General features: G+C 39.7%; 1 protein-coding gene across 1 annotated transcript in view; it reads right to left on the bottom strand.

Moving 5' to 3' along the window:
* Positions 1–3,173: 3,173 nt before the first annotated feature.
* The window catches only part of PTGER4 (prostaglandin E receptor 4 (subtype EP4)), a 20,248-nt gene continuing 8,225 nt past the window's right edge, over positions 3,174–15,196 (bottom strand). The window contains 2 exon segments of the mRNA XM_011966275.1: positions 3,174–5,135; positions 15,070–15,196. The exon segment at positions 15,070–15,196 is cut by the window's right edge and continues 9 nt beyond it. Of these exon segments, the coding sequence (XP_011821665.1) occupies positions 4,536–5,135; positions 15,070–15,196 (727 nt within the window). The 3' untranslated portion in view covers positions 3,174–4,535.

The raw sequence follows: 15,196 nt of genomic DNA, 5'->3' as shown, positions 1-15,196 counted from the left end.
AGAGAGCCTTCCCTCCTGCGTCAGTCTGGTTTCACTGTGCTCTGCCTATTGCAGAGCTGTTGCGTTGGGTTCTCGTTCATTGTTCTTGGAATTCTTTTTCTCCTCCTTTGTATTAAATCCCGTTTCACCCTCCTCAAGAAAGAGAAATACTTACCTAATTATTCAGATTTTAGTGTGTGGAGTTGCTGTGGTTAAAAGTTCTTAGGAAAAAGTTATGACTGGTGTTCTCTTCTGTCCTTCTCTTCCATGGTGGGAAATGGGGTGGATGGCCTGGCAAGGTAAAGGGAATGGATAAATGATTGAATGGTAGAGATGTTGATAGAAGGACCAAAGGCCCAGCTCTCTTTCTCTCTTCCTTTCTGCCAGGGTACTTCCAGTTTGGGGTTAAAGCACCAGCTGTAGCCCAGAGAAACCCCACAGTAAGCAATGGGACCAAATGTTCTCTCTTGTTGTGTCTTGTTTTTTCTGGTTCCATTTTTCATGTGTCTGGATGACAATCTTGAGATCATAATTGCAGCATCTTAGATTCAGGCTTGGATGTAATGGGGGAAGGGCATGAGGTGGGCCAGTATTGGAAGAAAGCAAACATGGTTTGTTCTGAGACTAGTACAAGTAGTTTAGGAAAAATGAATATTTGTGTAACGGAAATTTTTCTGCATTAACATTTGAGGCCATGTGGATAGCTAACAGTAAATATTACTGTGCCTTGATTTTTCCATGTCCCTTTTGTATTTATTGCCCCTAAGAGAAAACTTGTGGAGAGGACTAGCTATGATTTGGGAAAGAACTCTTGAATTCTGTGGTCCCTTGGTCAAAGTACCATTTTATTTTTTATTTTATCATTTTATTTTAGATTCGGGGGGTATGTGTGTTTGTTAAATGGGTATATTGCATACTGGTGGGGATTGGGCTTCAAGTGTACCCAATACCCAAATAGTGAACATAGTACCCAGTAGGTTATTCTTCACCCCTTGCTCTCCCTCACCTCCCCACTTTTGGAGTCCCCAGCATCTATTAGTTCCATCTTTATGACCATGTGTACCCATTGTATAAGTGTATTTATAAGTGAGAACATGCAGTGTTTGCTTCTCTGTTTCTGAGTTAGTTCACTTAGGACAATGGTCTTCACCTTCATTCGTGTTGGTTCAAAGGACAAGGACATGATTTCTTTCTTTTTTATGGCTGCACAAAGTACCATTTTTTTCTTTTTTTCAGATGGAGTCTCATTCCGTCGCCCAGGCTGGAGTGCAGAGGCCGATACTGGCTCAAGTGATTCTGGGTTCAAGTGATTCTCCTGCCTCAGCCTCCTGAGTAGCTGGCTGCATGCCACCATGCCTGGTTAATTTTTGTATTTTTCTTTTTTTTGAGACAGAGTCTTACTGTATCACCCAGGCTAGAGTGCAGTTGTGCAATCTTGGCTCACTGCAACCCCTGCTTCCAGGGTTTAAACGATTCTCTTGCCTCAGCCTCCCAAGTAGCTGGACTACAGGCGCCCACCATCATGCCTGGCTAATTTTTATATTTTTAGTGGAGATGGGGTTTCATTATATTGGCCAGGCTGGTCTTGAACTCCTGACCTCGTGATCTGCCTGCCTCAGCCTCCCAAAGTGCTGGGATTACAGGCGTGAGCCACCACGCTCAGCCGATTTTTGTATTTTTAAGAGAGACAGAGTTTCAACATGTTGGCCATCCTGGTCTTGAACTCTTGACCTCAAGTGATCCACTTGCCTTGGCCTCCCAAAGTGTTGGGATTGCAGGTGTGAGCCCCTGCACCTGGCCTAAAGTACCATTTTAATAGTCCTGCAAATCTATCTTTTCTAACATACTTGATTTAATTGGTTAGATTGTCTCAAAGATTATAATATGGTGTTAAAATTACCTTCTTGTCTGTTACATCCTTTTGAGATGTTAGGACTTAATAGTAGCTGATAAACAATCAGAACTTTCCTGTGTAGAAAATTCGAAGTTCTCTAAATGGTCTGGAACAAGTGTCCCATAGCAAGAAATAAGAAATAATCTTTGCATTGCATAGCTGTTAAATTTTATAAATAAATATGGAATAGATGATGGAGCAGTGCCAAAATTCATTTTTCTTGGTTGCTAGTTTAAGAATAAATCAGGCTCAACAATGAAAAAGACACTTGCCCCCCAAAAATCATTTGTTGAAGCCCTAACCCCCATTGTGATTATATTTGGAGAGAGGGCCTTTAAGGGACGAATTAAGGTTAAATGAGGTCATAAGGGTGGGGCCCTAATCCAGTATGACTGGTGTCCTTATAAGGAGAGAGGCATCAGGGATGTGCTCACCTGGAGAAACGGCTATCTGAGGACACAGAAAGAAGGGAGCCATATGCAAGCCAAGGAGAGGGGGCTCAAGAGAAACCAACTCTGCTGACACCTTGGTCTTGGACTTTCACCCTCCACAACTGTGAGAAAATAAGTTTCTGTTGTGTAAGCCACCCATCTACAGTATTTTATGGCAGCCTTAGCTGACTAATGCAGATACATAACTCACTCAAAAAATGAACAAAATTTGCATTTAAAAATGTAAAAAGGGCCGGACATGGTGGCTCTTGCCTGCAATCTTAGCATTTTGGGAGGCTGAGGTGGGCAGGCTGCTGGAAGCCAGGAGTTTGAGACCAACCATGGCCAACATGGCATGACATGTCTCTCCTAAAAATACAAAATTTAGCCGGGCATGGTGGTGCACGCTTGTAATCCCAGCTAGTCAAGAGGCTGAGGCATGAGAATTGCTTGAACCCGGGAGGTGGAGGTTGCAGTGAGCCGAGATTGTGCCAATGCACTCCAGTCTGGCTGACACAGCAAGACTCTGTCTCAAAAATAAATAAACAAACAAACAAATAAATAAATAAAATGGCAGTTAAAAAAACTGCAAAATGTAAAATATGCTAATTTTAGTAATAATTATTTGAGTCCTTTATATGTCGCAAGCTAGGCATAATACTGTCTCAATCCATCACCCATACAAACTGGAGGCTTTGAGTAAAGTGTCATTCTCTACTAAGTGTATCCAAGGCTTTGTACTTTTCTTGCAACATTTCTTTAAAATTATTTCCCAATAAATTTAAAAAATATATATAAAAGGATATAGATGATGACCTGAAACAACAAACCCCCACCCCACAAGTTTTCCCAAACTGAGGATATGCAACTCAGATTGAATGTGTATATTTATTATAATCTCCAAAATAATTTCACTTGGTACAGCTGCTTCTTAAAATCATATCAATATCAGGCTCAGAATAATTACAACCAAGCAATTCACAAAAACACTTTGAGCAACAAAACATGCTTAATATTTCTTTGAGAAAGATCCTTCAAATATGTGTACAGCATCACTGGGAGTTACACAAAACTGTTACAAGGTGACCATTGAGTGCCCCAAATCTGCACTTCTGATATATATGAATGGCTAATGTAACCACATTTGGGAATCTTTACATCTCAAAATAAAGCTCTTTCTGATGCAACTTGCCATCCTTTAAAATTTTAAAGGATGTTCTTGGTAATTCCTTAGGAAAGTAAAACTACACACACTTTCAGAGAAACAATAAGCTGCTTAGATTTTTAAAACTTTTTCTATTATACACTTTAATTATGGGTTATTTATTAAAGACTTTAAAAAATTTATGTTATGTTTTAAAAAGTACCAATTAGTGAGGGAAAAAGTTGAAAACATTTACCAGCATGTTAGGTTCTCCTGAAATCCCAGTTTTCTGGATAAATAAATGTAATATCACTAAACAATTTTCACTATGTATTTTATACATAGCCTGGAAAGAATAACATTTTGGACTGTAATTTTCACATCTTAAATAGTATTTTTTTCTTTATCCCTTTGATAATACTAAACTCTTTCTCCTAAAAATTTATATCTATTTTATAGATATCAATCTTACTATGAATTTTCAACTTGGACTAGAACTTGTTTATGAAAAATATCTAACATCTGCAACTTCAGCTGGTTATACTGGAAGGAGAGGGCTTGCGATAATTTTATGATACCTTGTATTAACAATAAACCTTCTCACAGAGAAGAAAATACTTTAAATACCTTAAATCATATGTACAACAATAAAAATTCACATTTCATGCTTTAGTGAGACACTTAAATCATCCATAAGGCAGTCCTCATAGTTTACTGGAATAGAGCCTTTCTAATATCTGGGCCTCTGCTGTGTGCCAAATACGACGAAGCTCTGGATGTTAGGAAAGCAGCCGAACTTCTGCCATCCTCCTATCCAGTAGAAAACCTGAGAGTAGGTCTCCCCAGCCATCAAGTTGTGACCACAATCCTCTGTCATAGTGGGGTATTAACCGACGTGCTGCAGGCCTCAGGACCCATGTGAGTCAGCTCGATTGTCTGCAAAGTGCTCAAAAGCCAGGATGTTCTCTAATGTGAGTTGTAGGATGATGATAGCCCTTCTGAGCACAGCTAAATGTGACATGTATGTGTCTATTGCACAGGATTTTATAAGGGTCCAGAAACAGTACTGTATTTCTTTCCTTACCTATTATATACATTTTTCTGATAAGTTCAGTGTTTCACTGGGAAATGTGACTTGCAGGGAGCTCCCCTTAGGGGCAGGTCCAGCCCTGCCGCTCCCACCAACCTCATCCACCAGTAAGACACTCTCTGAGTCCTGACCCTGTGAAGAGTCTGAGGTCTCTGATATTCGCAAAGTCCTCAGCGAGGTGGTGTCTTTCTGGGCCAGGCCCATGCCAGGAACACCTGGAAGCAAATTCCTGCCTCCAAGGCCATTTTCACTGAGGTCAGGCAGTGAGAGGTCTGGCAGGAGGGTCTGAGATGTACTGCTGATCTCCTTCAGCTCCCGGGAGAAGAAGGAGCGAGAGTGGCCCGACATGGCAGAAGATGTCCTTCGACTGTCTGAGCAGTGCTGTCCGGAGCGCTCTCTGCGGGATCCGCCAATGCGGCAGAAGAGGCATTTGATCTTCTCTATTGCTTTACTGAGCACTGTCTTTCTCAGGAGGATATATATCCAGGGGTCTAGGATGGGGTTCACAGAAGCAATTCGGATGGCCTGCAAATCTGGATTTTTACTGACTTCTCGCTCCAAACTTGGCTGATATAACTGGTTGACGAATACTCGCACCTGCATAAGTGAGATCCGCACATTTAGATTTCATCATTCATCAACTGGGAAAACATATAAATGCTATGTCTACCTTAGCAATATTAAGAACCTGCCTTCATTTCTCAAGTTCCAGCAAAAGAGGAAGCTACATAACAAGCCTCAGAAAAACCAGTCATGGGCTGGGTATGGTGGCTCACACCTGTAATCCCAGCACTTTGGGAGGCTGAGGTGGGTGAATCACTTGAGGTCAGCAGTTCCAGACCAACTTTTCCAACATGGCGAAACCCCATCTCTACTAAAAATACAAACATTAGGCTGGGTGCGGTGGCTCACGCCTGTAATCCCAGCATTTTGGTAGGCTGAGGTGGGCGGATCACAAGGTCAAGAGATTGAGACCATCCTGGCCAACATGGTGAAACTCCATCTCTACTAAAACCATAAAATTTAGCTGGGTACGGTGGCATGTGCCTGTAGTCCCAGCTACTTAGGAGGCTGAGGCAGGAGAATCGTTTGAACCCAGGAGGCGGAGGTTGTAGTGAGCTGAAATCACGCCACTGCACTCCAGCCTGGCAACAGAGTGAGACTCCATCTCAAAAAAATAAAAACAAAACAAAAATTAGCCAGGTGTGGTGGCACATGCCTATAATCCCAGCTACTCAGGAGGCTGAGGCAGGAGAATCGCTTGAACCCGGGGGGGCAGAGGTTGCAGTGAGCTGAGATGGCGCCACTGCACTCCAGCCAAGGCCACAGATCTAGAATCTGTTTCAAAAAAAAAAAAAAAAGAAAAAGAAAAAGAAAAAGAAAAACCAGTCACTGGAAAAATGCAATTAATATGTTCTGAGTTAGTATGGCTTTAATATTTTTGTAACTATCTTATGATTATTTTCCCTAGAGCAAAGACAGTATACAAAAATGCAATATGAGTGCAGGTCACATATGTATAAAGTGTTCTTGAGAAACATTTTATTAACTTCATTTCTGCGAGTGCTTTTAAGTTTTTGTAACTCTAATGAAGTAATTTTTTTCCCCCAAAAGCTACTGATTTCTCTTATTCCAGCTGTCATTTTACATAATTTAAAGGGAACTCATTTTATAAGTCAATTAACCATCTAATCATCAGAATAAGGCCAGATTCTTTTATTTTAGTCTAGAAAGAATATGCTGAAAAGTTTTACACCAACAGCAGGATCTCCTGCCACCCAGAATGACCACAGAATAGTTTTCATTTTCTCTATGACTCTGTTCCCCAGTTATAGTAATCACGATGAATGAGTAGGAATTTGCTAAATTTAGAAGGAAGGACATCACATTTCAAATAGAGGTAGCTCCATGTGCAAAGTCATGGAAGGATGAAATGATATGTCAACATCTGGGAACTTCAAATGATTCAGCGAATGGAGCATGAATTTGTGTAAACTTACATGATCATTTTATTCCTTAGAGGAAAATGCATTTGTTAAATGTATATGTATATATATTTTTCGAGACCGGGTCTCACTTTGTCGCCCAGGCTGGAGTGCAGTGGTATAATCATTGCTCACTGCAGCCTTGAGCTCCTAGGCTCCAGCAATCCTCCTGCCGTAGCCTCCTGAGTAGCCAGGACTACAGGTGTGTGCCACTGTGCCTGGCTAACTTATTATTTTTGTAGAGATGAGGTCTTTCTATGTTGCCCAGGCTAGTCTCGAACTCTTGAGCTCAAGTGGTCTGCCCGCCGCAGTCTCCCAAAGTGCTCAGATTACAGGAGTGAGCCACCATGCTCAGCCTCAAATTCACTCTTAAAGTATTATGATTTTTTTTTTGCCTAGATATTACTTCTAATTCCACTGGGATCATTTATATAAAAATCTCATCTGCAATTCATATAGAAATAGTAGGAGTAATTCACATAGAAATAGAAATAGTAGGATAGAAATAAAAATAATTGCCATCTATCTTTAGTAATTATTTACTAATTATTTCTTGCCTTTAGTAATTATTTTAGGTTAGGGAGAAGAGGTTGAGTCTCACAGTCAAGGAAGATACATAAAAACCACAAAAAGGAGCAAGAAGAACTCACAAAAGCATAGCTGGAGCCATTTAACTAGGGGCAAATATCTCTAACAAGACTTGAGGACATTGCTGCCTTACTATATACAGCATAACAATGAATGACTCATGGTACATGAATCACCTAGAACAGGGATAGTTTAGTTGAGGCTGGTGTCAGTTCACAATGGAAAAGGCGATTCATTGACCATTTGCATGTGTTCTTTTGGCACTTACTAGATGTAACAATATTTGGGTCGGGATATTTCAGAAAGATTTTCAACAATTTGGATAAAAGAAGGAAGTTTAAAATATTTGAAGAAATACATTTCATTAACCTGCAAAATTAAACTTATATTAAATTTATTCCAGAACAATACTGCATCAGTAAGGTAGAACTGCATTTCTATTTCTTCCTTAACTGGAATTTAGATCTTAATTAGCTATAGGTCTCTGATCCTCTATCAAAAGATTTTTGTTCATTTCATTTGTTGTTGTTTTGTTTTGAGAACTTACACTTATTGCAAAATCTGACCTAAACTTATTTTGGCAGCAAAAACTGAACTGAACAGACTGTGAAGCCATTTAGTTCAATTTATTCCACTTAGAGTGAATATTCCTATGTTCTGGTCCAGGAGTACTGTTCCAATTCTGATGAGGATATTACATATTTTGCAATATATTATTGATTACTTCTCTAAAAGCCAAGAAATTCTAAATTCTGAAACTCATCTGCCCCTAAATATTTTGGATATGGGATTATGGGCCTGTAAATCTCAGAGAATAAAATAGTCAAAGCCTCTAGCCAAGATGAAATTAATATCTTGATATTTGGAAGACAGCTAAATCAAGAATGAACTGGAATGAACATCAGTATGTAATATCGCCTCTTAAAATACTTTTAGAAATTATGCTGGGATAAATGATAGTAACAAGGCAAAGCATACTTGATTAAAAAAAAATCTTTACTAGTAGTAAAATAGAAATAATAAAATAAAAAAAATAAAAAATATTTTACTAGTAAAATAAAGCATCTTGGTTTCTTGCTTCCATAAGCTTTGTGGTCTTCAGCTATGTCTGGAAACTCAGCAGTTCCCTCAACTGTACAGGCCTTTTCTCAGATGAGGTATTTGTTACTGAGACCCAGAGCTTTTGAGGAACTTAGGATGTCCCCCGCCCTGTTGGTGGCAATCTGGTCTGGACCTCCATGTTGCCTTTTCTATTCTACCAGTCTGGCTTTCTGTTTAATCATTATTTCTTGACAGTGGAGTTATTGGTAAAAAGCATGAGGTCTACATTTTATTCACTTCACGTACTAAGTTCCTAAGGGTAGAAGAAATGATGGATTTAAATCTGTTAGTATCAAGTCCTGTGTGTGGTCTCTGGAAAAGACCTACGGCCGGGTTTATGTGAACTTGAGCCTTCAAGCCTCCAGGTGGCAGTGTTGCTCCACTCGAGAGTTTCTGATCCTCCCTCCCTAATAAGCACTGTGTAAAGCCATCTCCGAGACTCGCAGAACAGAATTTTGGTTAAGTCTCAACCTGACGTTTCTGAGATTTTTGACACTGAAAATGTTTTATTGCTGGTTGCTTCTCCTGCGACAACCTCAAAGGAAACATGGCTACTACTGAAAGGAAGAAAATTTTTGAACAGTTAAAATGGAATTTGTAGCCATTCAAAGAAGTATATTAGGAGTTAGCATTTTAAAATTTCTGTGGCCTTTTAGAAAGGTCGGAATGTTGTAAAACAATAATAGGTTGTCATAATCAAAGGTGATGAGAAGCAAGGAAAGAATCATTTCTGTGCCTCATCTCATCTACAGCAGCAATGGATTTTGACTAGCATAGGAGGGAATGAAAGGAGGCTATATTAAAAGTATATTAAAATTATGGAAATGGGGGAGGAAAAGTTTACAATTAGTCCAGGCCACTGAACCTGGTCATTCAATGTCTTTTCAATAAAGGGGAATTCACAGGGTAGCAAAAGTATGAGTTTAAAGAGCAAAAGTTCAAATTTGGGTAAGAACATCCTCAAAAGTTGGTCAAATTGAAAAGAATCAATATGAGTTTTACTTTGCAACATATCTCAGTTGAGACTTACTTCAAGTAGGGAAAGAAAAAAGACAAAACAAACAAAAACTCCACGCATCTTGCAATGTTTGAAAACATATAGCAACCTCTGCTTCACTTTAAATGGGCTACTTGACTTGCTGTTTCCAAGAGGGCAGGGACAACCGCAGTTGAGATGGGAACATCTGGAGTAGTGCTTCAATGTCTTGTGAGCGGCTGAAAGCACTTTTCGGAATTCTTGTCTAACAGGCCCTATATGTTACACGACTAAACAAGTTCAGGCAGTTTTCAGTGTTGGAGGAGTGTGTTGCTGATAAAAACCCTCTGAGTCAGGACGGAAAAAAATCATTAAAAAAACTCACTGAATACGGCCGGGTGCGATGGCTCATGCCTGTAATCCCAGCACTTTGGGAGGCCGAGGCAGGCGGATCACCTGACATCGAGAGTTTGAGACCAGCCTGACCAGCATGGAGAAACCCTGTCTCTACTAAAAATACAAAATTAGCCGAGCATGGTGGCGCATGCCTATAATCCCAGTTACTTGGAAGGCTGAGGCAGGAGAATTGCTTGAACCCGGGAGGCGGAAGTTGTGGTGAGCTGAGATTGTGCCATTGCACTCCAGCCTGGGCAACAAGAGGGAAACTCTGTCTCAAAACAAAAACAAAAACAAAAAAACTCACTGAATACTAATGACATATCTCCTTTCTTCCAATTTTAAGTATTTTTCTTAGTAGCTGCTAATGTGTACATGTGGTTTGTTGTTCATATTGGCATATTACAGTATTCTAAATTATTTATTTTAGAAAGAGTCTCACTGTGTCACCCAGGCTGGAGTGCTGTGATACAAACATGGTCATTGCAGCCTCAGCCTCCAGGACTCAAGCAATCCTCTAGCCTCAACCTTCCAAGTAGCTGGGAAACAGGCACATGCCAACACACCAAGCTACATTTTAAAAATTATGTTATTCACACCTTTTTAGGATGATTAGAGATTAGGGTTCAGGAGCAGTGGAACATAACTTGCAGAAAATGCAATCAGTTCAGAAGAAGATGTGGTGACAAGAAAGCTGTAAGGAGGCTATATGCTATAGAGATAGATGCCCAAGCTTTGGAAGCAAACAAGCCTCTGTTCAAATCCTGGCTCCACTCCTTATAACATAGGTACAAATGATCAAAGTGCTTAGCACAGCGCAGCGCCTATCATAGAACAGGTATGTTGGCTCTCATTACGTTTTTTGAACCCATATGTGGAAGCTTGCCCAGTGTGGAATATATCAATAATTTGAAAACTATAGCTTAGAGGTAGCTTTGGGATACAGTTAATAATATGACATCAAAAACATGTACTTCCTACTTAATAATCTGTTTGCAGGGAATGTTGAAGAAAGAATGTTGAACTCTTGATTAGACAGATTTAGTAATCGACTGTCAAAACAGTAGTAATGCTTTCCAATAAGTGACAAGATCTGTAGCTGGATTTGAATGTGTGTGCTACTTGTTCTGTTCCAAGCACATAAAAGGAATTATCTGTATGTGCTCAGTTATCCCACTGCCTTGTGAAGAGTCCAAAATTGACACAGCTGTTACTAGAAGTTCTTATCACTTTCTTTTTTTCAAGTAAAGAATAGTGGAAAGAATTCTTGACTGGGTGGTGTGTAGGAGAGCTTGGTTCTTGTTCCTTCTAGGCCACTAACTGGCCATTTGTAGAAGGCAAGTTAAATCTCTACAGGCTTTATAGGTCAACCTCTACACTGAATGTTTCTTTTTTGTTTTGTTTTGTTTTGTTTTTTAAGCTCTCACATTGAATGTTCTAATAGGAGACTACAAGAATCACTTCAGCGCCGAGAAAAAAAAAAACTTGTTAGGAGATATTCAATACAAACAAATTGACAGGTCAGCAAAGCATGGTGAAATGAGCATTAGATGAGGACTCACCTATAGCTACCCTGTAAGTTGCAGAATGATATAAATTCTTCATTTGCAGCTGGGAAAACTGAGGTGCAGAGAGAGTGAAAATACTGGTCAGCCCTCCTTTCTCCTTAGAGCTTTTCAAGATTCAAATGAAATGCCAGATGTGGAAATAACTTACTTTTATGGAACTCAATAATCTTCAAGTTACTACTACTGGGTCTACAATTTCATGTTATGACTTAAAACTTGCTTCTGGGCATTGCAATTTTTTAAACTTAGCCAAATTTATTTGAACCAATCCAGTCTTTTAGATTCTGTTGTAGTCATACCCAAATGTATGGCATTTCTCTTGTATGTGTAGATATGCTTCACACTCATCTGACATCTCATCAGTTGTTTTATGACTCCACTTCCAGTTTGCCTACAGTAAACAAAAGTATATCTATTTACAAAGTTTTCATCTGTCCTTATAAACTTTTGCTGATCAAATGCTGGTGAAAGCTTTATAGAGACGACGAGTTTACAGTAAGGAACCAAATAAACACTCACAGGAAGTATTTTCCTAAGAATCTAAGTTTTACTTCACCAAGGCAGAAGATTAATCAAATTAGCCATTCTGCCCCTAGCTGAGATAAATATTTGTTACTTCAGAGTTAAAAAATAAAAGAAACAAGTAAGCAATAAATACAGTTTTGGGTTGCTTGTGTATGGGGGAAAATGCCCTTCCAAACCCTATAGTAACTGTTTAGCCCTGAGGCAAAATATTTGATTATAATAATCACCTTAATATTCATTAGTAACTGAAAAATTAGGCACTAGAAATTCATCTAGCTACAGCATTTAGCACCAGGACCTTAAGGGGCTGTCTTGCTTGCATATTTCTAAAGAATGCAATCCTTTTTGTTTATCTGAAATGTAGACTCTCACTTCTTGTTCTCACAAAATTTTGGAAGTTCTCACTTCCAAAATTCTCCTATATTTAAAAAAACCCTGAGACTGGTTATAAATAGAAGAAAGGACAAAATGACAAGAACCACCTACCCATTACATCTTGTCATGTGATGTTCCTTGTAGATCATACTTACACCTTCTCTGATCATTCATTATGACCCAGTTCAAAGAATTCTGAAGGTTCAGCACAGTTCCTTATATCCACAACTAATTTCCCAACCTTTCTCAAATTTCCACTCCAATCTTAGCTCTATTTATGAAACATGTATATTTTGGATAGCAAATTAAATTTTATTTTTTATACTAAACTCAATACCAACCCCCTCTAAGAGCTGTAGTTCTTTCTTCCCTGGTGTCCAAGAGGCAAAACCTTGGCTGCTTTTCAATGGCTGCTTGTTTTCCTTTTGTATTATATCAAGCTTTCTGAAATTCCAAGTAAGCTATATTTGCTTTGTTAGCCTTTCCAAAGCATTTAAAATAATTCCAACGCTTTGATTTTCCTTAAATGGGATTAGCAACCACTTGATTTGATAAAATTAGATGCTTCATTAGTTTCTTTGGAACTGAAGATAGGCTCATCTGCTTTCAATATCAGAGAGTTCTGAGCTTTAATCTTAATTTCTAATATGAATATGAAAACATGAAAAAAGAAAGTTGTAAAAGGAAGCCAAGGAAAACTGTATTTGCAGAAGGGTTTTCGATTAGTTCAGTAATTGCTGAATTGTGGGGGGATGGGGGGTAGTATAATGAACCCATCATTTATCACTGATTTATAAACCGATTCTGAAATTAGATTTTAGTGCCCAAAACTAAGGGTGACAAACTGATGCCACTGCTATTTGTAGGATTCCTTATTTCTCACAAAGCTACATAAATACTTGACTAATGGGATTACTTCTTAATTGAGCTAGTTTCAATTTTCAGGTTAAGATTACTTAAAATTTACAACATGTTACTAACATTATACAGGTGGACAGTACTTCTTGTTAGTTAAAATGTGGTTAATCTGCAAACCACAAATACAGCTCCTAAAATTTCTCGCCTCTAGGTCCTCAAATAATTTTAAGGCTTTGTGTAAGGGCCCTGAATCTTAGGTCCAGGTCTACCACTTCAGCCCACGAGGTGAATTAAGCCTTGTATGTCTCTCTAGATGTTAGAAGAAAATAATTCATCCGTGGCTGTGCAGAAATCCATAGCTTTACAGGCTTACTTCCAACCAAAACACATATAAAGTATGTGCATGTTGCTAACCTTCTAGCTCTAATTCCTCTGTCCCTTTAAGTGGATGTTCTGAGAATAACAACCATTCACTTTGTCATTTACTGTTCTGTAAAACACAAGGCAGAGGCCCAGGAACAGGGGCCCCATCAGGAGCGGAGTTGTTTTTGTCCAAAATCTTACTTTATTCTAGGTTGCCATTACAGACAGTAAAATGTATTTATGTGGCTCAAGTGTGACTTAACTCTGTAAATTATATTGGGTCCTGGAATGGCTTAAAGGCTCTTATGGCCAATTATATTTATTACTGTTTATACAAATTGGTAAGAAGCTACTGTATTCTGGCTCTCAGCCCCCTCTAAGTTCCTTCCATTTACAGTCACTTTTATCAGAGATATAATATTTCTACACCAAAGATCCCTGGACAGTATTAATAAGGAAAAGGAAGGAATAATAGCCCATTACATTTTATTTTCTCTTGTTCCCAATAAGCATAAGAAAAAGCAGTTATCTCTTTTTGAGTTGGTAGTTTAGAATTTCCAGGAATGTGGGGTTTTGGAAGATGGAAGAACTCATAACTAGTTGCTTTCAAGAGAAACTCTAGATACTAAAGTATTGCATTCTTCTGCCCATCTGCTTCTGGTGCATTCCATTTTAGTCAGAGGCAAAGTAAAGAACTAGGTAGGGTTTGAGCCTTTCTGTTTATCATATTTTAAAAGTTAATCCAAAGGCAATTCTTAAAAGATGAACTAAAAATGAAGTGTACCAAAACTCCAACCCACGCTTTACAAAGGCCAAAATGAGAAATGTTCTAGGAGGGAGACGTGATGTAATAACACATGAGCTGGGTCTGGCCTCAGACGGGCCAAAGGTCCATTACAAGCTGTAGAGCTTTGGCTTGAAGAAACGAAGACAGCCATCTCTAAATCTCGGTTTCTCTAAAATGGTACTGTTTCTTGCACAGTTGTAGAGAATTCAAATCCCATACCCCATGTATACCAGCTTTTCCATAATTAGTCACCCTGAGAAACTTTGCTTTCCTGGCCTACACAGAATGAAAGAAACTGAGTCCGGACCCTGCCCCGTCTATGAATTAGAATTTGTGTGCTTTAAGCTGCCCTCCCAGGGCACACCATGGTAGAGCAGGGAGCCTAGCTTGACTCTGTAGGTTTGGCTGGATTATTTTAAGCATATCATTCACTCCCTCAGTGAAGTGAGGGAGTTAGACTAAAACACCTCTTGATATCTCTTCTAGCTTTAAAATTCTACGCAATCCACCGGGGGGGAAAAAGTCAAAAAAACTTGCATAAATCAAAACACCAAAAACCCCACTTTCCTTAGAAATGGTTTACAACGAACAGATCACCATCCCTGACATTTCAGGTTCTGCAGTTCACAGTTCACAGAACGGAGGAGTGGGCTAAGTTACACTACAGCAGGTTCCCCTCCACATCTAACAGAGGGGGTGGGGAGTTTTCTTGGAAGACTCGGCCAATGTCAGGCAGCAAGGGGTAAGGGCTGTCCCGGTAGAGAAAAAAATACAGGCTTTCGGGAACATAAACTGGGGGATGTGGGGGCAAAGCACCTGCTAAAGCTCATTAGGACTGGGACTTCAAAGAGGGTTGGGCCCGCTCTGAGAAAGTGTGGGAATCCCAGCCCCGACCTAAAGGAGACACGTTCACTGCCAAAGACTGAGAGGGAAAGTGGGGAGCGGGGAACGGAGGAGGGAGGTGGATGCGAGAAAAGGGCCGGGTGGGGCCCCAGCCCTGGTCACTCACCACGAGCGGGATGGAGCAGATGAGCACTACCAGGGAGGTGGCAATGAGTAAGATGACCATCTGGATCTCGGCGCCCGCGATGCGGCGGAAACTCCGGCGGCGGCGAAAGTCGCTGAGGCGCGGCAAG

The sequence above is a fragment of the Mandrillus leucophaeus genome, unplaced genomic scaffold (genome assembly GCF_000951045.1).
Source record: "Mandrillus leucophaeus isolate KB7577 unplaced genomic scaffold, Mleu.le_1.0 Scaffold119, whole genome shotgun sequence".
NCBI classification, from domain to species: Eukaryota; Metazoa; Chordata; class Mammalia; order Primates; family Cercopithecidae; genus Mandrillus; species Mandrillus leucophaeus.
This window is presented reverse-complemented; position numbering and strand designations above follow the sequence as displayed.